The 24820-nt window shown below is 42.5% G+C and overlaps 2 protein-coding genes across 5 annotated transcripts; both read left to right on the top strand.

Moving 5' to 3' along the window:
- The first annotated feature begins 3394 nt into the window (after positions 1-3394).
- On the top strand, positions 3395-16933 carry arfip2b (ADP-ribosylation factor interacting protein 2b). Of its 4 annotated transcripts, XM_037468446.2 has the most exons (10): positions 3395-3741; positions 5682-5794; positions 8820-8876; positions 9938-10046; positions 11392-11448; positions 12847-12962; positions 13087-13308; positions 13443-13600; positions 13827-14001; positions 14120-16933. In XM_037468446.2, exons 2-10 carry the CDS (start codon positions 5696-5698, stop codon positions 14273-14275), a joined length of 1149 nt encoding a protein of 382 aa, XP_037324343.2. In that variant the 5' UTR covers positions 3395-3741; positions 5682-5695; the 3' UTR covers positions 14276-16933. The 4 variants fall into 4 exon arrangements, with proteins under 4 accessions (XP_037324343.2, XP_037324348.1, XP_037324346.1 ...); XM_037468451.2 differs by lacking the exon at positions 11392-11448 and having other exon boundaries at positions 3396-3741; positions 8820-8852; XM_037468449.2 differs by lacking the exon at positions 11392-11448 and having other exon boundaries at positions 3396-3741.
- A 374-nt stretch (positions 16934-17307) lies between these two features.
- On the top strand, positions 17308-24554 carry fhdc3 (FH2 domain containing 3). Its single transcript, XM_037468423.2, has 12 exons — positions 17308-17424; positions 18179-18701; positions 19005-19066; positions 20454-20556; positions 20810-20895; positions 21478-21578; positions 21686-21756; positions 21945-22058; positions 22180-22250; positions 22411-22528; positions 22621-22785; positions 22876-24554. The coding sequence occupies exons 2-12, from the start codon at positions 18237-18239 to the stop codon at positions 23980-23982; spliced, it is 2463 nt and encodes an 820-aa protein (XP_037324320.2). The 5' UTR covers positions 17308-17424; positions 18179-18236; the 3' UTR covers positions 23983-24554.
- Positions 24555-24820: the final 266 nt, after the last annotated feature.

Raw genomic sequence — 24820 nt, 5'->3', positions numbered from 1 at the left:
GAGAAGTCCCTGCACACCTCCGGGCAGAGGCCGGGTGTTATTTTTGCTGCTGATGCAGAACAGATGAAGATTTTTGGACATTTAAAGAGTTGAACACGTGTGCGATCAACTTTATAGCCTGTCAAAAATATTTTAACATTGACATGACTCAATGACTGTGTATTTGTGGCTGCTTCATAGTCATTCTGTCTTATGATCTCCCAGTGGAGCACACACAACCACTGGGAGGTCAAACAATAGACAAATAAAACCCCTTTAAATAGATGACTGTTAGCAGCGTTTCTGATTAGCTGATGGCATAAAGCAATCAAAGGTTTTCTTGGTCTCTTGGAGAATATACTTTAATGACATTTGTTCAGGGCCTGGTAGTGATCGGCATGTTATCCGGTTTACAACAAGCCGAGAAGCCCATATGGGAAGTCGGCAGATCATTTTCAAGTGGCTATGAAAGCTGTTAGTCATCCAGCAGATCATGAAAATGATCGTAAAAGCTGCTGCAGTCATCATCGTGTGGCTTTTTTCAAAGAGAGGATGTACAAGCTGATTTGAAAAGCGTCGTCACTCTTTGATGATGAGAGTTTACGCATCGTGTTAGTCAGCGGTGGCTTGTATTAAATCTGCTCTTTTATTCGTTAAATCTGTCTATTCATATACTGTAGCCATCTTTCTTATTTGGCTGCACTGTATTTAAGTTTGGGATTTGGTGCCATCGTGAGGGCATTTATGGTAAAGTCGGACCATCATTTTTTTATATGGAGCTTGCATTGAGGTATTGCATAATTCAATAGGGGAAACTAAAAAATTTCCCCATATTCCAGTAACTAGTCCTTCTAAAGCCAAGCTCATGCTTCCATGTGGTTGCTGACTAAACAGTCTTTGACACTTTCTTTCAAACAGACAATCAATGCTTCACACCGCTTACTTTTCCATAGTGATCACACACAACAGGGTTTATGTGGATGTGGTCCACTCCCAATTGTAAATGTTAATGCTCTTCTATAACGTAAGTGTTCCTTTAAATTATATTAGTCACAAATGGACCAAATTTCCGGTGATTTTGCACAGAGTGAGAATTTATTTAATGTGTTAATTCTTTGCACAGTAATTTGTCCACGTGTAAGCCAGCGCACATGGGACTAAGCACAGGAAGTGAGACATATTTGCCTTGAGTTAAAGATCTGGTGCTTGAGTTTTGGAAATAAACACTTAAAGTACCTGTGCCTCACCTTCACAGTGCATGCTGTAGTAGATGGATCAAAAAATCTGCTGCTTCCATAACATGCCTCTTTTTTTGATATGCCTTTCTCCTAGAACACCTCGGCCTGCAATGGTGCATTGTGTGGTTTCTGAGCATGAACCTCTATCATCATTTTTAAGATGAATAATTCATGGGCCCTTTATTGTGTGAATTGTATTAACTTAGCCCTACTTGCTAGCCGCTCTCGTGGAAGGTTCATGAAACTAACGTAATTGTTGCATCTCTAGGAGAAGTTAGTCCCTCAATTCAGTAAATTGAGGGACTCCCTACGTTGTACAAATGTCTATAATGTAGGTGGACAGCACCGCTCTCATATGCAGTAGCAGCAGCTGTGGGTAATTATGTTTCTTGTGATTATTTATTTTGTGTGTGAAATGTGTAAAACATTTTTTGTTGTTGTATTTAAGTTGTTTAGAATAGGAAAGAAAACGCCTCACCATGAACACTGGAACAGGTACGAATCGTGACTGGCACCAATGAAAACACATCAGGACCTGGAAAATTCGCACTGTTTTCAACCAAACTTCCATTAGTAAAACATTCCCATATGGCATTTCACACCCCTTCCAAAAAATACCAAGAGAGTTTCTTTTGGCTCCGCACTTCTTTCAGCATCCAATATTCATTAATAAAACGCTGGCTTTGACTTTCCACCTCCTCCTCTACACTCTGATTGACTGCAGAGGCTGTTTGAATCCCCTCAGCCCTTCTCTGTTTGAGGGATCTCATCCAGCACCGTTAACACGGTTCAAAGTGGTTCATTCATAGCTCACAGAATTGACAGTAGGAAGCGTACGCTTCGAGGGTCTGTGTTACGTTTATTGCATTGTTCTCTGGCATGAGATCAACATTGTGCCCAATGCGTCAATGTGTTCGGTTTCCATCGTGTCCTAAAAATATGGGAAATGTGCTTTTATTACTTGTTTTTTGTGAAGAAGTATTGATGCTGAAATTGAATGTTGGCAAATGAAACAAAGAATAAAAATAGTATTGAAGTGTCAGGATATGTGTCTTTGGTAACAGTATTCAAGATCACAGAAAATCAGCACAATAAGAGAACAAGATAGCTGCAGTTCTCTTCAAAATAACATCAACTAACAACTCCCCACAGAGGGCAATATTGAAGTAATGTGAAGCTTTCTTCACACCCTGAGCTTAAAAATATTGAGCAGCAAGGGAGGGTACCACATTGAGGCATGATGAGTAGGCAGCCATTCTTAAAATGTACTGGACCTACATACATATTACATTCAAAGAGAGTGAAATTGATTAAAAATGGTAAAAATCATCATTAATCATCATTAATATATACATATACATACACTTCTTGATACCAGATTTAAATTTTAATTCAAATGTTTTAAAATGTTTAAATCATGTAGATTATGTAATCAATTAGATATAACAACCTACATTCATGCCACAGATAACACATTTTAAAATATGTTTCTCACACAAGTGCATAAAACTCACAGTGTCCTAATGATAGGAACAAGGACAGTTTAAAAACCACGCACATGGGGGCAGATTTTCTAAAAATGCTGGAGTTTGCATACAATCATTGAATTCACAGTGGTCCTGGTACGTCCAGGTATTTCTTGGGGCAAAATAAATATAACATTTTAGTCGTGGACCACAGCCATCAGCTGTTGGCTGAAACATGAACACATCACCTCCAGGATGCTTTCAAAGATGGGTCGGAAGCGTGTAGAGGAAAGAAGAAGAGCTCTCACTCCTTTAAAATTTCTAGGTATAATGAGATTAGCTCAAAATGAAGTGTCTATACATTTTGCCTCAAACTATACTACAAGGACATTGCCTTGAGTTTGAAACACATCATTTGTTGTATTTATGTTTTGTATATGTTTTGCATATGTACGGTAATAGACTATATTTTCAGGCAATTCTGTGTCTGAACCCCTAGTTTAATAATTATTTTTTAACTTTATTTTTCAAACGTTTTTTTGTAGTATCATGAATACATGTGATATAGATATTTATAAAGGAATACAAATACAAAAAAGGGATACAAAATGGGTGTCTTCAAAGTTAGCTCTGCTTACCAGGTAGGAACTGTGTCAGTGTCTGCATTTATCCTTCGAGATCATCTTCTCTTAAATAGACGCTCTTTGCATCAGAGAGCGTCCGCCTGCTAACGTTAAGCGAACTGTGCGGTGTCGTCAGTTCCGTTAAGCGTTCCTTCTGGTTTCATTAAAAAAAGGGGTAGAGGGGAGATTATTTAGGAAGACAAGCGCAGCTCGAATAAGGCTTTGGTCGGCTATGTCGTGGACATATTCGTGAACTAGAGCAGTACGTTGTTTCGGACGAGCGGGTTTTCCCTCGGACTGACAGAAGACCCGTCGGTGTCCTCTAAGCCGCGCGCTCACTGGGATGCGCCGCCGCTAGCTTGTCGTTAGCTCGCTCGCTAGCTTCCCGAACCGCTCTGGGCTTCTTCTTTTTTTAACGACGTGACCAAGCGCACCGTAAGTCAACCCGTTTGAAAACCACGACATTCCATTGGATTTTGTAATAACATTGTGTGTTTGCTCATTCCCGAATCTGCTAGCCAATAAGCTTTGTCCCCGGGTTGCGTGTCACCAGCCTCCTAACAGCTGCTTATATGTGAAGTAGAAGGAGGCCATTATTATCATTTTTTTTATTGCTGCTAGAAACCATATTGTCCTTCAATCCTGTGCAGACTCCCCACAAACTACTTTCACAATCGGTTGAGTGTAACTGCCCCACCGTGTTGGCAGCGGATTGAATGCAGTGCGGAGGCCTGCGAGTGGCATTAACAAGCGAGCACCTGCGCTGATGCACCTGTCGGGGACGCCGGGGGTGGGGGGGGGGGGGGGTGTTAATCCACGTCGAACCTCTCTCTCATTTTATCAGGAAACTACTGTCCTCGATAGCTTACCTTGTTAATGACGGTAACGATCGTTGTCCCTGTTGTAGCACCTTTTTATTCAAGTTATGCTGGAAGCCACCCGTACCTAATAGTAGTGTGTTAATGATCAGGTTAACGCATACGCTTCCCCCCCCCCTTGTGCCATTTCGTATTGATTCATGCTGGTTTAAGTGGATCGACTAACAGACTGAAGATAGGGGGATTGAGGGAGGTGGCACTGTTGCAAGATCACAGCCTATTTCATGTTATCCAAAGGAGTAACCTGGTCGCTCAGTGTACAGGTAGACAAGTAACCTTTGTCCCTAATTTGTAAAAAAAAAAGAAAGGAAAAAAAAGAACACTTTAAACGTATGAGACTTCTTTTGTGTCGGGTGTTTATTGGCCAAGAGAACCACTGCTTGGCTTGTCTAAAGTCAACAGATGTTGTCATTCCTCAGGATATGGACTGGGCACGGCCCGCTGAAGCACACTTATGATAGGCGAGGTCGGGGCAAATGTAAACAAGCTCTACCTCCGTTCAATCAGCATCTGGGATGTTTCAACTGCCATAAACCCTACCAAGTCATTGTTCAAGTTAGAGTGCGCCACATTTTGAGTTATGTTGCAGCATATGTGTTTGGGCCTGAAATAAAAAAACAGAAGTTAACTTACTGATTGCATCCGGGCTACTTTTGGGCTTGTATTTGCTTGGACTCCCTACACACAGATGCCTTGGCTGGTCCGCTCTGACTGAGTGTGTTGGTTGTAACTCAAGTTTTTTTTCTTCTTTTAAACCGGCCACTTTGTTTGATTTGATTCATCACCAACAAGTGCGCGGTGGACTTGCTTTGTGAGTCTGTCTTTGCAGTAAGCTACTGTGCTCGTGGGAGTAGATCCATCTGTGACATTTACCCGTTTAACCGTCATCCTGCTCTGCAATGTGAAAACCATGTGAAGGGTCTTTCACACCTGTAGTCCTTCCTTTTACACCATCATCTGTGGCTCACACAATTAATTATATTCCTCCAAGCCAAAATTAGGAGCTATATTACGACTTGTCTGTCACTTTGTGGGGAAAATGTGTTCTGCTAATGTGATTTCACATCTTGAATGTGCGAGTAAGTGTAGTTACCTGTTAGAAGAATCAGACAATGTTGATGTATCCATTTCGTAATCTCCTCTCTAGTCTGGCTGTTCAGGGAATGGTTTGCTGCTAACGTCCCAACCTTTTATAAGGAGTAGAGTGGCCACTTCAACAAGGCGGCTCATTGTAGTGGGCAGGGGGGGGGCTTTTCATAGGTGAGCTCTATTCCTGCAGAGCGGTAGCCTTGCTCTTTGAAATCCACCTTTTCTTTTCTTTTTGGCAATTACGTTCCCATCTGCCCACTGAATTGGCTGTTGTGACGACGCTCTTTGCTCTGCCCTCTTCAATTCCGTTAGGCCTTGCTGTTTTTCCCATCCTCGCTTTTTTCTGTGGTGGTTTGTTGTATCTAAGGTTTATCTTCCTGTCTCTCTCTTTCTCTCTCCTTTTCACAGAGACGTAGTGCATTATGACCGACAGCATTATGAGTAAAGCTGCCACAATGGAGATTCCCATCAACAGTAATGGAGACACAGGGACCCTACCAGAAGATGACAGCCTTGAACAGGTGGGTCCCAGTTATGTATCTGTCTGCAGTCTGCTATGTGTTTTTTTTAAAACATTTTGACACCACCCAGCGTAGTCGTTGCTATTACCTATTCAAAGCTGTTATTACAGACATTTTAAAGTATTCTGGGTGATGGTGGTGTATGGAGTATGTGATGCGCTGCGAGCCACAAAGTTGTTGGTTTGAATCCCAACTGCCCCATGTGCCATGTCGAAGTGTCCCTGAGCAAGACACCTAACCCCAAAATTGCTCCCCAGGCAAAATGTAAGCCATGGGTCAAATGGGTAAAAATATTCTCCCACTTCTCAAACCCAAGCTCACAAATAATAAGTTACATAGTCAAAAGCAAATGACGGAGACAGTTGTTTTATTTTTTTTAAATTATTTACTTGTTGTTAATCTTTTTTTTTACAACACATAAAAATCTCTTCCACTGCAAGACTTTTATTGGCCATTTACAGCTTTTGGATGACTGGTGATTTAACAGTGGTGTGACTTTTTTTTTTTTTTCATTTGTTTTTAATGCAATTTTAGGTATACGCTAGAATCCTTTTTGGTTATAATTCATTATGAGATCATAGTGACTTTCCGTTCTGTTATAAGGATAAATACATGTATACATTTGAACTTTTTAAAATGTGTCTGCTAAGGATGTATTCAGTGCCACAGTGCTGTATCTGAAGGTTATACCATTCACATGAGGGCGCATGAAGAAAATAATACCTACATTTAAGCCCATGTCATTATGTGGTAGTGCGGTTGGTTAAACCCAGTGTGACATATAACTGCAGGCTTTTGCTCTTTTGAAGTCGACATCTGTAATGGGATATAGTCCTCAGCTATCACGAGATCAGTGAGCTGGTTCTTTTTCCTACCAATTGCACTTCTATCCTGTGATAATATGCACAGTGCAATTTTTGAATACTAATCCTATTAGCAAATAGAGCCACCTATTGTTAAGCTCTCACATTGCCTTAATGAAGCTGTCCAGAGCAGAATGATCACTCAGTATAGTTTTTAAGTCCTTTATCAAGGAAAAAAAGCGATGTGTTGCACCAGTCCTTGAGCTACTTGGCTTGCTTGGGTCCTTTGGATACGTGCGGAAAGAGATCTCACTGTGAGATTTAGGTTGACGTCTCACTGTGAGATTTAGGTTGACGTCTCACGTGTTCTCCTACGTCTACCCTCTCTGCTGGGTGTTTAAATTAAAATGCTGAACCCTTCAGTGTGGCGACTGCTGCATCACACAACGAATAAGCACCCGTGAGCCTCACTCAATAGTAAAAGACTCTTCTCCAGCTCAATGGTAGAACACCAACATCCAGTTTCCATTATTTTCAGCAGGGTCTTGGTGTCAGTTAGAATGAAATAACTGAGTTGTAGCGTCGGTTTGGTGGAACGGGTTGTTCCTTCTCCTGCGCCCAAGGCACACCTCATTGGACAAACAGACTTAAGATCCTGCAGGATCCTGTTATTTACTCACCAAACTGTAATGCTCCACTCAGGTGGTAAAATAAATCCCTACCGACGCCCAGTGTTCGACAAGCGTCTTGCTGCACGGTTCGGTGCTGCATATTAACCAGTTGTCATAGCAACTCTGAAACTAATCTGAGACTGGCTGTGCTTTGTCCTTGGGTGAAAGCCCTCTGAAATCAGATTGACGTCTGCTGCGCGGCGCTCGAGGATGGGCAGGTTACGGGGCGAGCAGAAGTCTGGTTTCAGATGTCGCCGCGTTCAGGGATGGTCGCTGGTAGCTCGACTGCCAGAAGCATAAGATGTATCGCAGGCTGCGGTACATTAAGATGCGCATGCTGCCATTGTCTAACATATGATGGCAATAAATGTTTCCTGATTCCCTGATACTTCTGCTTTTGATTCAGAGATATAACGGCCTTATTCTTGCTAAGCGGCTCAGTTATTTTTTGGGGCGGAAAATAGCAGTTTGGGGCATTTTAAATTGGAGCCTCTGCTTTGCAGCTTATATCTATCCACGCCGCATGCACTCTGTGTAGTATTGGTGCATAACCAGGCAAGACACTTTTTGTGAGTCTCAACAAACCTCACTGTTCAGACACGACTTCCTGTGTTGCCCGGAAGGCAACTTAAACGCGCTGTAGTTGTCTTTATCTCAAAGGAACGGGCTCTGTGTCAACATTGTGTCCGGGGAGGATCAGCGTCTGCGTCAGTATTCGCCCGTATCGAACAGATCTAGATGCAAACTAGATGAAGGAGAACATGGAGTCAAACAGGCCTGGTCTGTCTTTTAACAATTTTTGGGGTCTTTGGTGCTGTAGGTTTCTGGATAAAATATCGGTGACAGAATTTCTACTAATGGCCGAAGTGTTACACGTTTTTCTTGACGCAACCCACATTTTATTTTCTGGCAATTAAAATGTGCTCCCTGGACATTGGCCACTGAAATGTTATATTTGTGTCTGTACAGGGTTTCATCTTGATGGTTTTCCTCTTCAGTGTGAATGTCCCTTTTTTTTAATGTCTGTAAATGTCTTGTTAGGAAATATCGTTATTTCTGGAGTGCAGAGCTTAATGATAAAGATTGAAGTGGCTTAAATGTGAGCCATCTTGCTCTCTTCTCATCTCTCCACATGTACCAATTAGGGCAACTTGGCCTTTGTTGTTATTTAAGACTGCTAATTAATGAATTAACAATTTATTTGCATTAAAGGTAAAGTTTACAGAAGAAACCGTATGGTTGTAAACCTACATTATTCCACAAGAATCTGTATTTTCTTTTTCCCAGACAGTAATGAGACAATATCACGGAAGCCAAATGACCAATCCTGGGCTGCTGTGATATCAGTCATCACTGCTCTCCATCTTACATCCCTGCTGTTTGTGGACATTCTGATGATTTTTATGGGATTTTATCATTTCAATTTTCATCACTCTATCTTGCTTCATAATTTCAGTCATGGATTTTTCTTATTGTCTCCTTTCTTTTTCTATTTGTTTTCTTTTTGTTGTTGTTGTTGTGTTTGTCGACTTCCCCTCCATCTCTGTGCAGGCTGCAAAACTGCAGTGGAGCTTAGATGAGAAGGTAGGGAGCTCCAGAGGCACCAGGGTGAGCAGGCCATTTGTCCGTTTGTGTGTGTTGGTGTGTAGTACTGCTCAGTGGTTTGACTTAATGCGGCATTAAACTGCCTCACATCACTACGGTGGTTAATTTCACATAATGTCAGGCTTTTCCTTTTCATGGCAAACCACTGTGCAGGTTCAACTGTTCTGCCTGTTAACTCCGCTCCCACTAACTCTCAGACGTGATGTGTTTTGAGAGAGATCCCTCAGATTGAGTAGTATTAACAAATATAGCGGCCATCTAACCTGTGACCTACCGCCTCTTGATGATGTGCGGGTGTGATTCTTCAATTTTAACGGGTGTTGGTTTTACAAAATAATGATTATACTAATAAGCATAATGTTGTGCTACTGCATATTGATTTGAATTGGTTGTGCTTTTTTTTACATTTCAGTCATGAAAAGCTTTAGTTGTGGTAGAAAAGTCAAGAGAGAGCTGATCCTGGATAGAAGCCCATAAGGCCCTCAAGCACAGCTTGGATAACTTTGTGATTGTAATATAGAAGATTCCTTGTTTAGCCCTAAACACAAATCCCAGCAATAGTACCTTTACTTATACTATGGTGGGATTAAACGGGCTCTTTGTGTTTGCTTTTCCATGAATTGTTGATGGATGTTTTTCTTTTTCTTTAATGGCTCATACTTGAGCAAAAAAAGAATGAAAACCGTTAAAATGGACACAGTCCCGCTCAGAAATCCGGAGCTTCTTTGAAACCTGTGATTATATTTAAAAGCAAATCGTTTTCAGGAGCACTGTCCTGGCTGTGGTCTTGTAGACCTAGCTGGCCCGTAGATTATTTACTGGGAAATTTGGGTGTCTTTGCTGTTTTTCACACACTTTGTATTCTTTCCTTTTGGCTTCCAGATAAGTGGTTAAATTTAGACACTCCCTCAAGCTTGTGTGTAATGACTAACTTTTCTAACATAGTAATGTTTGTCTCCCTCTAGTGAGAAAGCCTGACACTCCTGTTTGCATATCTCCACCCAATTCCCTCAACTCTTCCTTGTTCTTGTTCTGTTTTACATTTCCCCACTTTAACCTTGAAGGACCTGCAGCAGGTGATGGTGTCGGGTCCCAATCTGAACGAGACCAGCATCGTATCGGGGGGCTATGGAGGAACAGCAGAGGGAATCATCCCCACCAGCTCAATCAAAGGTACAGTCCTACTGCTCTCATTTCTGATCTCTTTTCAGTCTCTTCCCAGCGCCGTCGTCACGGTGACACGGTGCTGTGCCTATGACTGCGAGGCTATTCAATGAGTTTAATAAGAAGTGTTTATGGGGCCCTTTTATTCTTCCCATGAGCTCGTCCTGAAATTCATTTGTGTTCAATTTGCACTTGGCCACCTCTCTCCCCGTAGCCTTCACTTCATTTGGGAATCTGCGGTCCGTCTTAGTTATTTATGGTTAGCACCATAGTGTATGGTCTGGAACTACATGTTTCAATTCATTTTGAATGATACTGACACTACAGTAAAGACGTATTGACAGAAATTGAGTATTACGATCAAGGACCTTGGTTATAGGTCTGCTGTATTGCATGCAGGCCCCTTTGTGGGCCACCGCCTGATGCCGTTTCATGCCTTTCAACCACTTTTTTAATAGTCTGATCCAATTGGATCCATCGAAAGCCGCGTGAAAATGAGTGGCAGCCTCCTTAGCCAATCAGAAGCCAACATGGGTAGGGCTGTAAAGTCACGCTCAGCGAGGATTGTCTGATTAATATCTTAATTGTGCTCAAAACGTAACAGGAAAGGGGCATTTTGGATTCTTATGGTTGATGGTTCTTTTTGCTGTGGTTTAGGCACCTTCGGTGTTTCTTTTTTTAGGTCCTTGCTACGCTGAGAAAGATGCGCATCAGTGTGCACATTTTCTGGACTCTTTTGCATCATATTTTAGAACTCGTTGTTGTTTTTGGAGTATTGTCAAACAGATTAGTAGAGGTTGTAGCTAAGAACATATATTCGTTCGTCACGAGGACACAATAATCCTGTTCTGGCTCGGTCCGGTGCAACAGGTTAAGAACAAATTAAATAAATTATGAGTGTATAAAGGCTAATAAAAAATAAGAATTAAGTGAGTGATTTCCATCAATATGCTTCAATTTGTTTAATTTACTAGTCCATGATCTTCAGTCTTTAAACGGTCTGAATGCCGGGTAACATTTTAACCTTTCAGATGTACTGTATTAACTGTGAATGACACGTTTTTTTTGTTCGTCAGTGCTTCTGAATCCCAAGCAACAGTTTCAAGTCATGTCAATGATCTCACCTTAATACCAAACCTACTCCAAATTATTACACCGTATGGGAAATCTGTTATGCTGTGTCTTTGAGTTGTGTGATATTTAAGTTCTCCAAATGATCTAACATCAACTTCACATTTGTCTAGGCATTGACTACAGCAGTGTAGCAGAATAAGCCGTGTCAAAGGGAAATGAGACGCAATGGATTACTTGTTTCTAATATTTCTGCTTCTTTGTCTCACTCTCTCTCTCCCAGGACCTGCTGTGCACTACAATGCAGCGTTTAACAAAAGGATCCCAGTTTCAGGATTAGGTGGCTCCTTAGAATTAATTATTATTTTTAACAGAGAGCTTATTTCCAAAATGTGACAGGATAATATTTAGGGAGAGGAACGTATATATGATTTGGAATCTAGAGTCTGTAAATATAGAAGAGTTCCTTTTAGGTTACTGCACCACGTAATGGGATTTATATTTTCATGTATATTTCTCACATAATGGCTCTCATTTTGGAATAAGACTTTTTGTACTTTTTGGATTGCTGGGAACCATCTTTTGTCCTTTCTATCTTTAGCAGTTTTTCAGTGGAGAGAGGAGCAGTACACTTCCTTCTGCTGCTCCTCTATTTTAAATTGTGGCTTTTTCTATCAAAGCTTTTCTTTTACATACTCCTTTTTTTGTCTGTCTGCACATTTTTTTCATTCCCAAAATAACTAACAAAACTGAACTTCTTCATAGCAGAAACCACGATCACGTCTATCCGTGCATATTTGTACTAAGTCATTGAATACATATGGCAAAAATAAGATGTTTCTGAGAGAACCTTAGTAGACGTTTAAGTTTTAGAGGCCTTCATTGATCACATATTAATCTTTTAAATTTCTTATGTCGAAATAAAAGGCGTCGGAATGGGAAGTTCTGCAACAGCCCCCGTCTTCATCATCACTCATTTGTCTTGTTATGCATTAAATGTTGTCGTTTCAGCTTTGTGCTTCTCTCTTTGTCATCCACCTCCTTTCTATCCATTCCCTCCTACATGTTCCTCCTCTTCCTCTTGCTTTTTTCATTGTACTTGTCTGCATTTCCCCGCCCCTCCCCACAATCGTCCACCTATGTTATCATTCCATCCTTGGCCTTAAAAAAACAACATCCAAAATCCAATGTGAATTCCACTCCTGCCCCATCCCCCTAATTCATACCGACCTTTCATCCATACCTGACCACTCGTGGTCACAGAGCTGCGTATGAAGGCCAGGCGACGTAGCGTTCCCACAAGCAGTTCTATCTCCGGGCCCATAGCGAGCCAATCAAATGAGCACAAAGGTACTGGGGAGGGAAAGCTGTGCGGGTGAATGCTTTGGGCCCTGCATTGATTGATCATGTTGCAGTGACCCAGAATATCCCTACCATGTGCAGCATGTCTCCTTTCTGTTATAGGTCAATATAAAATATCTAATTTCTACTCCACTTCAGTCAAATTCATGTTTTACAGTGTTAGGGACGATGGTGATTGACACGGCTTGAAACTAGCAGACAGATTTGTCTTTTTCTTCTGTTTTAATGTACTTTCAGTAGTTGCTGGTTCTCTATAAGATCTATTCTTTGCTGTACTAAAATCGTGTCTCTTTCTGTTGGCTTTTCTTGTCTGTGTTTTTAAAAAAACAACAACATTGTTTTAAAAAAGTTCCTGTGTTTCTACAATGTCTCTCAGGTTCCAGCATGCACCACAGCAGCAGCAGCTCGTCAATGGCCGCGGACGAGGCGACCCGCGGTGTGGCTGTGGAAAAGCTAGAAACGGTGAAGAAGTGGGGTCTCAACACTTACAAGGTATCTGAAGTTCTTTAATTGTTGACCTGCATGATAAAATGCTTCTAGGGGATTTTTATCATTTATTTTCCCTTCCGCGGTATGCATTCTGTTCCTAATGTTTCTGTTTTTTTGTTTTTGTCAGTGTACTAAGCAAATGATCTCAGAACGCTTCGGTCGGGGTTCCCGCACTGTGGACATGGAGCTCGAGGCTCAGATTGAGGTGCTGAGGGACACTAAAAGGAAATATGAGAGTGTACTCCGATTGGCCAGAGCGCTGACTAACCACTTCTACAACATGGTGCAGACCCAGCATGCACTGGGGGACACCTTTGCTGACCTCAGTCAGAAATCTCCAGAGCTGCGGGTGAGGCCTAAAACTCTGATGCCTTGAAGCATCAAAGCTTCATGAACAATCTGTTGAAAGTTGAATAAAAGGTCTGTGTAGAAACATTGGAAACCTTTTAATAAATCCTAGTTCTATCGTGTGCTTTCATTCAGGATGAGTTTGGCTACAATGCAGAGACTCAGAAGTTGCTGTGTAAAAATGGGGAGACTCTCCTTGGTGCCATTAACTTCTTTGTGTCAAGCATCAACACACTGGTCAACAAGACCATGGAGGACACCCTTATGACAATCAAGATGTATGAGGGTGCCAGGTAAGCACACGCAGCACATGTACCCTCACCATTCAATCTTTATCTTTTCAATATTCCCTTTATATCCTTCTTTTTCTTAAAGTGTTTTGTTTTTTAATACACACTTAAAGCCCTTGTTATCTCAGAACCCACCGGTTGAGGCTGGAGTTGAGAGACAAGGTGTACAGTCAGGGTGTTTAACAAGTGGCTAGTTTTACAAGCTGATATTTCCTTTGTTAATGAACAGGCTGGAGTTCGATGCCTACCGGGCAGACCTGGAGGAACTGAGTCTGGGGCCGAGGGATGCTGTCGCCATGGCCCGCATAGATGCCGCTCAGCAACAGTACCAAATCCAGAAGGACAAATATGAACGTCTCCGCTCGGACGTCATCATTAAACTCAAGTTCCTGGAGGAGAATAAGGTCCGTGGGCTTCATCACCAGCCGTCAAAGTGGAAGAGAAAAAATGAAAACATGTAAGATTTAGTCAGTCTGTCGTGATGATTTGCAAAAATGAGTTTCCCTTGTTTCTTTCCACCAGGTGAAGGTGATGCATAAGCAGCTGCTCCTCTTCCATAATGCCATCTCGGCGTACTTTGCTGGCAACCAGCAGCAGCTGGAGCAGACGCTGAAGCAGTTCAACATAAAGTTGAAGCCTCCCGGGGACGACAAGCCCTCCTGGTTAGAGGAGCAGTGAGGAGATCGGCCCTAACCTCCCGCAGCCTCCTCTTCAACCACCTCCACCCGTTACCGTTTGAACACCCAAATTTAAAGGGGACCACTACAGGGGGGGAAAAGATGGCTAGATGATTGGACGGATGGATCGCAGGGTATTATTGTTGAAGGGGCAAAATGAAGCAGGGAACCAAGCTGCCAGTTTCCTGGAGAGTCGGGGGTGGTTGGGGCTTTTAGTGCCTCTCCCCAACTTTCCTTTTTTTTTCCCACTCTGACCTATTCTTTTCACTTTGTTCCAAGAGGAACTGTGTTCATCTTTCCCTTCCTTCTATCTAACTCCCTTAAATGTCATCACTATTTTGCTGTGTCAACCAGTCTGTCATGGGCATTATTGCTCCACTCAAGTGCCAACTTGTGCGCTGAGCTAAACTTCAACCCCGCACCATCTCGGGTACAGCGACAAGATGACAAAAGGAAACGACGACAAATCCATTGCAACACCCTCGGATGTAACCAAACACTACATCAAAAACTCTTCCAGACCTTATCACTTTCGTTGTGTGCCTCTTTTATTTATGCGCTAACGCACTAAATGAACACGTGGCCTGCAAGAAGAAGGATAAATTCAGATAAACAGGTAAAAAACTCCACAAGAAGGGGATTCGTAAGGTACACTGGAAAGGAATGCTTAGGTATTTCCAATCAATGTACATCTCAAATTAAGTACTGTTTAACTTTTGAAATAGTATGATTGTTATTTGCTCACACAACTAAGACACTACTGTGTTATGTTCAGTTTTTGCTGTTTTGATTTGTATTATTATGTTGTGCTTCAGAGAAACGCACAGTACACTGTTTGTCCGCTGGTGCTTTAGGGAGAAAGTACCAAAAGACATAATTATCAGAAATGCTACAGATTTCAATTGTTTTTACATCAACTCAGATATGCAACGATTGTTTAAGGAACACTGCCACCGCTTTCCAAAAAGTTCTACTGGTTGGGATCGTTAGTGGTATTTTATTTGCCCAAAGATAATTGAGAGACATGTTTACTGTCACTTCAGTGGTTGTTTAAGCAGTTTGCCTTTGGACTGAGGACGCTTTGAGGGACAGTTGAACCCTGCTAGATGGGCGTGTGTCAGGCGATCAACATACAACAAATTTCACTCCTTTTTATTTAGAAGGAATTCATTCCATATTTTTTCACATTCTTACATGCAAATGTGTTTGTCTTTAAAGATAAAGTGGACACGTCATTAACATCTAGGGTCAAATGGTTCAGGCTCACTAAAGCAGAATATATTTGTCTATGGTTCCCTTTCTTCACACTGAAGATTACTGTCTAATATTCCCAATCTTAATATTTCCAACATCAAACTTGTATAGTAGTTGGGCAATGTGATAAAACTACTTATTCATTATTTGTTCAATGTCCTTTAATTGAAACATTGTCTTAGTATAATAAACAATCATCTATTGATGACAATTAGAAGATATTACTGCAGAATATCGGCATGGTACTCCAAATGTAATGTGTAATGTAATTTTTATGCATTATTGTATACTGTTCATTATATCTGTTGGAATCAACGTATCTGTACAAATTACTCGAATTATGAGTATGACGCAAAAGGCGTTTTTCAGATAACACACTAACATGAGAATATCCTACACGCTCTTTAACAGATTTTGTAATTTATATACTCCAAAAAGTATTTCTAAACCAACTCATCAGAAGTAGTTATGTTTCCCAGTGTTGCATCTCTGAAGTCAGCTGAAGATAATCCGGTATAATGAATGAATTGAACTCAGTCACTGGGTTTGTCCTCCTCGTCCTCCTCCTCCTCGTCTCCTCTGTATTTGCATGGCAGGCAGCGATCCAAAGTACAGGTGCGTATCCGCGTCGACGCACTGATGCTCTGCTCTTGGCCTTCTGCACGCCAGCTCGCATGGACAGGCATGGCGTCACGGTCTGGTTTTTAATTCGTGACACTGGCTGAGGCGAAATCCAAAATTTGTGTTTCCTTTGAATTGTGCTGAGGATTGTTATTATGGGAAGGACGGTGATTTAGATTTTTGATGAAAAGTTGATTTTGATAAATTGATAGTGTGATTTTGGTTGGCTTGTACTTTCAGAGCACACATCCCTCGTGTGTTTTTATTCCAGCTGAACGAGTCGCCCAGTAAGACCCGGACCGCACTCGCTGCTGAACTTGTTTCATTGATAAGCTCTTGGTCCGTTTGATCGTCATACAGCAATATCAACAAAATGTGACTCCTCTTTTCCAAACCTGCCCCTTTCAAATTCCAAACCCCAACAACCGAAATGAATGGCAATAGGATTTTTAAAAATAGGAATTTCTTTTAAGTAATTGTGAAACCTCCATCGAATTGAAAAAAGTGTGACAAGCATTTTTAGTCACTCTTACTAGCTGTCTGTAGATTGTTGCTGAGAGAGAACCAAGATTTATAAAATGAAATATTTTATTTGTGTACAATCAATATTTTGTAGTCTGAGCTGGTGTATTGTACTGTATGAATGATTGCACATAATGATATTTAAGATATAAATGATATTGTCATTGATCGATGTGATACTCTGCCTTCATTCCTCACTCTGACCCGAGAAGTCCCACCTGACCCCGAGGGAAAAAAATTAAAGTACACATTTTCAAATTGTCTGGCTTTGTTTTATTTCTGCTTTCATCCAGTTCATATTATTTCCTCCAGTGTGCTTTCTGTTGCATGCAAACACCATCTGGATTTAGTAAAAACTTCAACTGCATGATTACAATTATAAAAAGCTATTTAAGAACTAATCCTCTAATCAAGCATCATTTATCAAAATCCCTTGTTTTATTATTGAAACCATTTAAGTATCATTGATACATTTCTAATAGATTTTTGTTGGAAGTTTGACCCCCTTTGGTTGCTCACCAAGTGAAAGTTTTTCTCCATCAAGTTGCTCACCTCCATTCTCAAAGGGCGTTGCCGGACCGGGAAGCTGACTTTGAATGTGATTGGTGGAGGCGTCTCCTGCAACCTGTGATTGGTGGAGGCGCGTCCTGCACCTGTGACTGCTGGTTGTGAGACGCACGAGCCGCAGACTGCTGCAGGCACACGAGGCGAGGTCACTGAAGAGGATTTATATGACAGCTACGTTTCAGTACGGTAAGTAACGAATAAAAAAAAAAAAGAAATGCACCCCTGGAGTCTATTAAAGCGCCACTGTGCGTTTTGTAGCATGGGAAGGAGGATTGGTTACGTTCTGTAAGGATGGGAGCCCTCCGTTGTATGTAAATAACTTACAGCGAAGCTCTCACAGGGACACAAACGTGTTTTATCAACCATTTCAGAGTCTTGTCCGGCAGCACGTAGTGCGGGGGGGCGGTTACAATATCTCTAATTCTAGTTGGATTCGACTCTTATTTTGAGATGAACAGCTGATCTGGGCAGAGAAGCCCCCAGAGATTCAATTAGTACTATTTAATGTGGTTTATATTTCGTCGTTTGTTGGCTGGCAGGTGTCCTATTTATCTTTTTATGTGGAGATGGAGGTATTAAAAAAAAGCAACATTCTCTCAATGACGTTTCGTGTTCTCTTAACATGCGGAAGAACTATAATTGGACGAAAGGCTTATTGTGGAGCACATTTTATGCTGTATTGTGTAGTTAGAGGAAGTGTAGTAACATATAAAACGAAAATGTCAGTTCCTTTTTGGATAGTTCATTGTTTCACAGGTTATCCAAAACAACAAAACAAACCACCTTCTGAAGGATTCTGATTAAGTATTAGGTGTTTTTGCCGGTTAGCAAAAAGAAAATATCTGAATGTTTTTTTGTTTTTTATTGACACATAGTTCTATATTCCAAGGGTTGGGTTTTTCAATTTTTTTAATGGATTTATAATTCTGTATCTCCTCAGATTTAATTGGCCTGAAGCAGGATACTTCCTCCTTCCATAATCCTGCACAGATGACCAGATGATGGAGGGAGTGCTGATTTTAAAATCCGCCCCTCTTCCCAACTGTTCCTCGCAAGACTCTGCTCCTCCATCACCGGGTGCTCGGGACGATCCAGATCTGCTGTCGTCTTCTGCCGCGCCTCCCCCCATGTGTGCTCTTGTTGTACCGCCGCCTCCTCCTCCCCCTCCACCACCACCACCACCACCACCACCTCCACCCGCTCTTTTCGGCTCTCGTGACGTCCAGCGGCGCTCCATGAAGAAGCTGAACTGGGACACCATCCCCAGCCAGCGTGTCCTGGGAAAACTGAACGTGTGGACGTCGAAGCGTCCCCAGAGGGATCTGGTGCTGGATATCCCCAGCATGGAGGAGTTGTTCAGTCACGTGGACAGAAGGGCCTCGCTGCGCAACTCGAGGGGCAGCGGCCTGAAGGCCTATGAAGGCATGCACCTCTTTCCACAGGAGCCTCCGCCGAAGAGCAAGGTTTGCACTCTGGCCATGTTTGAATATGCGATTAACGTATCGGAGGGTCATTTACAGCTACCGATTTTGCACAAAAGTTTTTATGGGCACGGACCTTAATACAGACATGTGCAACCTGGGGAAGTAATAAACCCACGAATAGGAACTACCTTCTCAAAGTTCCACTCTAAGCATGAGGAACAGCTAAAGTAGAGCGAGAGTGAGTGTTTGGCTTCCTCATAAACGTATGTGAAATGTCATTTGGTAAAGATTGGCTTCTCATCTGATTGCAGTAGAATAAATACATTTTTGTTTTTTCTTTAGGTCACAATCCTTGACTCTAAAAAGAGTATGAATATTGGGATCTTCCTGAGACATTTCAAGAGGTAAGGGTTGCTTCTTTTAATCAAAAAGAGAGTTATATCGTTGAAATTTAGCGTCTTAACGTAGACATTGTTTAGGATTTAGTACATGAACCCTCAAAGTGCATACCCAACTAAAACCGTAGGGTCGGTGGAAGAAGAGCAGTGCACAGCGCTCTCATGTCCAACACGGTCAGGGAAGCATCTCTTGACTCACTTCCACTTCGCTAATCATTACCCAACTAGCAGGCCCTTTATCTGAGGACCACATTCAAATAAATGGAAATGTCCTTTTAAACATCGCTTCAGTGTTCAGCGGCAACATAGAGAACAATTATGTCTCAATTGTATTAATTCTTAAATGATAGGATCATGGCTCCGACCCAGCGGTCGAGCAGAAGAAGAAGGGGGGGGGGGGGGGGGGGGGGGGGGGGTACCCAGCAGCCATGTTGGAGAACCAGGGTAATGTAGTGGCATGTTTAATTATTGCATGAACTTGTTTTTCTTTTAATATGCAGTTTCATGTAACAGGAACACAATTAGGTCCTCTTATTATCTACCATCACGGGCAGCTGGGGCAGTCGAGACAGTGATGGGCAGAAGAGTTGTGTGAAGTAACTGTGATCACAACTGCAGTGCAATATCTGGCATCCATTCATTGATTCATACCAACCTAGAAAATTACATGAAATTAAATACCACTCTTTTTATAATAAAAGTGTAAAAAACACAATACACAAATCCTTTAACATGTATTTCCCTTAATCCTAATACTTATTACTAATACTAATACTTAATATTTATTATTTTTACAAGTAAATCTATTTTTTTTAAATTAATATTGTAATTCCTGGTTGTAAAACTTCAGTGTGAGACTCATGACTCAATATGACGTAACTTTCCGTACAAGGCTCAACAAGATCTCACTTTGAATACCAAATGCAGACCCGACTTGTATCAACAGCTAAGTGCTGTCATTAGCTTTAGAGTTGTTCAAATTCAAATTGCCTCTGCTTCTTTCACAACGAAGAGGGATTTGATGCTGCTTTTTGAAGGCTTTTGCTTGACAAAAAAACACATCAAAGTGCTAGTAGAGATGAGGGTGGTTTTGTAACCTGTTTTATGATGTGACGTGATGGCATAAAGTTTTTCTGAAATTACTGAATTAACATTACTTTTTTCAATACATGTTTGGTAATGAAAAGTGTTTGAGTTAATTCTGTAATTTGTGTGTAGTAGCCACCAGTCTTCCAACATCTCCAGGGCTCCTTCAAATATCATGTAGTGATCTACAACACTTATGTCGCAGCAGCAACTAGAAAATGGAGAATCGCTAATCACGTCTGATATGTCCTGTTGAATATGGTTGATGGAGTGCTTTTCTTTTCTTTTCCTTTGTCTCCCTCTACAGGCCAGTGACAGAAATGGTGCAGGATATTTGTAAAGGGAACTGGCTGAGATTTGGGACAGGGAAACTAAAAGAGCTTTGTAAACTCCTGCCAGAAGAAACTGAGGTAACAGCAGCTCCATTCACACCTTCACATTGTCTTGAATAAATCCTATATCCATAAAATGTCAACCCATTAGTGACTTTTCATGTTGAGAAATACACAGGGATAAAACTAGAAGTGGTAAAATGGAGCCAGGCCCCAAAGAGCTTTACATTTATTAGGATGTTTAGATATGAAAATAATGTTGTTATTGCCTTTCATCTTACCCTGAAATAACTTTCAAAGGGCCCCTTAAGGAACATGTGTGTATTTACAGGTGAAGCTACTGCGGTCGTACAATGGGAGCCTCTCGGTGTTACCTGAGGCGGACCAGTTCATGGTGCTGCTGGTCAAATTGCCCGGGTCAGTTTTGTGAAACTGCTTCTTTTTGTTGTATTTTGAAATATTTATTTTTCTTTGCAACCACGTAACCACGTAACAAGTGAGTGAAAAAAGTGCAACATATTAGATAATACAAAATAATGAAATGCTGACCGCAACAAAATTGCTTCTTTCAGCGTGGAATTTTGTTGATGTATTGGATTGTATTTGAATATGTTGCCTTACACAGATATCTCTTGGCTTCAGGGGATTGTTTGGGTCCTTTTTTAATCTACGGTTTATCATACTTGTCCATGCTGGTGAAACATACAGAGGTACGAGCAATGCAACACTGCTGTGGACAGGACGCCAACAGAATGTATTTAAACCAACTAGGATAACAAAAATGTCCTTTCCACTGTATGCTTTATTCCGAATATTTTCGGTTGACATTGTAGTCATTTTGAATAGGCTTTTTGTTACAGGAGCTGAAATTCATGTTGCTGCTGTCCACAGCGGTACATGGCTTCATTGTTGGGCCTGCCACCCGTTCTCTGCATGACAGACGGATAATGAAACTAATGATCCAGTCATTTTTTTGTTATTAATGTGTCTTGCCTTCAGCTATGAGGAGCGCCTGAAAACAATGATGCTGAGGGAAGAATTCTTTCCTCTTATGGAGGAAGTGAAGAACTCTGTTGCTGTCATGACCAAAGCAGCTAATGGTAACATTTCACAAGCATCCACCGATAGTGTTTCAAACACAACCAGTTCACATTTGAGGTTTAACTTAAGGCTCTTTGTCTCATTTGTCTCCATCTTTTTCTTTTAGAGCTGTTGGACTGTGATGACCTCCACTCGGTCATTCGCCTGGTGTTAAAGGCGGGGAATTACATGAATGCTGTTGGTATTTTTCTTTTTTAACATCATGTATACAGTACCCTTTAAAGTTTGGACACATTTTCTCATTATATTCAATGAGAATCTAAACTGACTGGCCCTGTATTTGTTTTGACTTGATGTATTTGTTACCCTTTGACTCTGCATCCATCATACTGATGAGTGGACCATTGAAATGATGTATTTTTCAGGGTGGTTACAGCGCCACTGCCAATGCCATTGGCTTCAGGATGACCTCTCTGCTCAAGCTGGCAGACACCAAGGCCAACAAGCCTGGCATGAACCTCATGCACTATGTTGCCAAGGTGAAGAGGAGCCCTGGGATAGACGGATGGGGAAAATATCAGGGAATGATTAAAGAGTCTGTTATCATGCTTTGTCCCCAAAACTCACTATTGCTCGATTGCTTTTGTCTTTCACCCACAGCAAGCAGAGGAAATGGATGCTGAGTTGCTGATGTTTTCCAGCCAGCTTGAAAATATTGGTTTGGGAGCAAGGTGGCTATCATTAGTATACCGACCACTATTTAGACCGTTTGTTCACCAATAGAAGCTTCAAATGTTGTCTGTTTTTACAATCTGACCTTGTGTGGGAGTGGCAGTGTGCACACATTTTTAATACGTTGTGTAAATTAATGCTTGTTTCTTGCCAACACAGAATTTGCAAGGAGGAGGTCCTCGCAGATTACGAAAGGGAAGTCAAGAAAGTCAAGGAAGTGAAGTTGTACAGCAGCCGACAGCCCGACCTCTTGCAGCAAATGGAAACATTTCTGTTGGTAAAGTTTCTGCTTGTAGTTTGACTTTCTTTCAAGCGGAGCCTGTGAACACTCCAGTCAGTTTATAACCTGGTTGTGTCATCTCTCCGCAGAGGGCTGAGGCTAAGCTGGTTGATTTGGAGATGTCTCTTCAGGAGCTGAAGTCTGTGAGCAACGCCGTGGCCGAGTACTTCTGTGAAGACCCAGATACCTTCAAACTGGAGGAGTGCTGCTCCATCTTCCACTCGTTTTGCAAGCGGTTTGAGACGGCTGTACAGGTAAGACAAAGGTTTTACCATCGCTCTTAAACGTCGAGTGCGTTCGTCCCCTCTCGCTGTGTTTTCCTTTTAATGCGTTCTTGTGTGCAGGAGAACCGAGCGCGAGAGGCAGCCGAGCAGAGGCGCAAGCAGAAGGAGAGCGTGCGAATCGCAGCCAAGCGGCGCTCCACGGTGACCGCGTCCTGCCCGGCGCCCGAGAGCGACCCGGCCTCGGCGGGCCTGGAGTCGGCCCTGCACAGCCTCCTCTCCACCGCTCCGGAAGGATTGGTCAGGTGCAGGAAGAGCGCTCTTCCCACAGTCGGAGATTCCCTCGCCGAGTGCAGCTCTCGGATCGTTCCGCCGGCGGTAAACGCTGTGACCGCGCCGGGCCTCAAACAAGAGAAACTCGTGAACAAATCGCCCAAATTGCCGACGGAGGACGAGCGCGTGGCAGAACCGGGAAACGCAGAAGGGGCTCAGAGGACACGCGAGATAACTCGGAAGGTGGCGAGATACCACAGCGGCAAAAGCAGCGTCGACGGGGACGCCGTTTCGGGCTCTCCTCCTCGTCAGTCGGAGAGAGCAGGAGGCCCGCCGGATACCCCGAGTACTCCTCGGCCTAGATCCAGAGACTACTTCTTCTCTGAAGCCGAGGGTTTGGGCTCCCCGTGGACCATCCTGAGTCCCTTCACTTGCCCCAAACGAGCCGCCTCCCGCCAGGACCGACCAGCACTCCAACGCAGACTGTCCTCCGCCCTAGCCGGAGACGACCTTGAAGATAGAGTCTGGGAGAGTGACGAAGGCAATTATCTCCCCAACTCCTCCAGTCAGGGATATCTAACATCTCCATCTGGGAGTTATGAGTCTCCTCCCGAGCGTCCCAATCCGGGGGCCGCGTCAAACGGTCCCATCTTCAGGTCCGTTTCGATTGATGAAAACGGGCAATCTCCAGGATCTGGCTTCCGGCTGGGAGACTTGTTCCAGAGAAGCATGTCTTACAGGTCGTCACACTACTCTGGATCAAGGACAGAAAACATGAGGGCGGAAGAGGAGGAAGAAGCAGCAGGAGGAGTCGGTAGTTCATTGCTTGGTAGGAAGGGAGGGAGTCATGTAGAGGGACAAGGAAGCACCTCTGGGTTCATATCCTTCTTCAGACACATTGGAAGCAGAAGCAAGTATGTTGATGCAGAGGAACGCTTCAAAGGATCGAATACTTGATTTAACATTTTTAGTTAAAGGCTAAAGGCCAATGTTTGCCTTGTGTGTTTTACATAAATTGAGTTCAAATGTGATGTGATTTTTAATTGTTATGGATTTACCCTTCAGTGGACCCAAGGCAAATGACGACTTGCTTTGAACAGTGACGGTTTTGAATTTGTGTTAGCCAAAGCACTTTCAGAAATCCTTTCTTTTGTCTTTTTGTACGCAATAAAGGGTGTCATTCTACCTTTTTTAGGTTGACATTTCTCCTCAACCACCCTTTTCTTTAAATCATTGAAGGGCTCACCTGTGCTAATGTCTCCTCAGTGAGGCCTCCTCACTTTCCAGTAGTTGCCGTCCACTTTGTCTGTTGTTTCTTATCTGTCAGTCTGACCAGCAGGCAGTTATTCAAAAGTGAGCCGTATAACGTTTATCACGTGTAGGATATGAACAGTGAGACAAAAGGCAGTCACCACTGTGCCAGCCACCGGTAGCTGAGATCCTGCACAAAAAGAGACCTTCAGCTGTGTTACTTGGGTAACAGGGTTTATTTACAGCCATTTCATTTGAGCTCTTGGCGTAATAATACTCTCTAGAACAAACGGCTCCTCTCTGACCTCCATCCGGCCCTCGGGGAAGAACACTGTGGTGGGCCTTTCGCTAGCGCCCAGCTTCTTAAATCGAGGGGTGTTGAATAGAATTACACTAGGAATGTGTTGTTGGTCAAACAACAGCTCAAAGCGAGGCCTCCTACGCAGGCAGAGATAACGGCCCGGTAGTTGGCGCCGAGCACCGCGTCGGAAGCGACTGAGCGGTGTGCTGTAAAACAAGAGGGCCGGGGGACAATCGGCCCTTT

The sequence above is a fragment of the Pungitius pungitius genome, chromosome 16 (genome assembly GCF_949316345.1).
Source record: "Pungitius pungitius chromosome 16, fPunPun2.1, whole genome shotgun sequence".
Taxonomy (NCBI): domain Eukaryota; kingdom Metazoa; phylum Chordata; class Actinopteri; order Perciformes; family Gasterosteidae; genus Pungitius; species Pungitius pungitius.
This window is presented reverse-complemented; position numbering and strand designations above follow the sequence as displayed.

Bases quoted from the DNA above. Each gene is read 5' to 3' on its own strand.
- arfip2b (XM_037468446.2), top strand. From the start codon at position 5,696: ATGACCGACAGCATTATGAGTAAAGCTGCCACAATGGAGATTCCCATC. The intron at 11,449-12,846 runs GTGGCTCCTTAG...AATGTCTCTCAG, and splicing joins GATCCCAGTTTCAGGATTAG to GTTCCAGCATGCACCACAGC. The intron at 14,002-14,119 runs GTCCGTGGGCTT...TCTTTCCACCAG, and splicing joins AGTTCCTGGAGGAGAATAAG to GTGAAGGTGATGCATAAGCA.
- fhdc3 (XM_037468423.2), top strand. From the start codon at position 18,237: ATGATGGAGGGAGTGCTGATTTTAAAATCCGCCCCTCTTCCCAACTGT. The intron at 18,702-19,004 runs GTTTGCACTCTG...TTTTTTCTTTAG, and splicing joins AGCCTCCGCCGAAGAGCAAG to GTCACAATCCTTGACTCTAA. The intron at 22,786-22,875 runs GTAAGACAAAGG...TCTTGTGTGCAG, and splicing joins GGTTTGAGACGGCTGTACAG to GAGAACCGAGCGCGAGAGGC.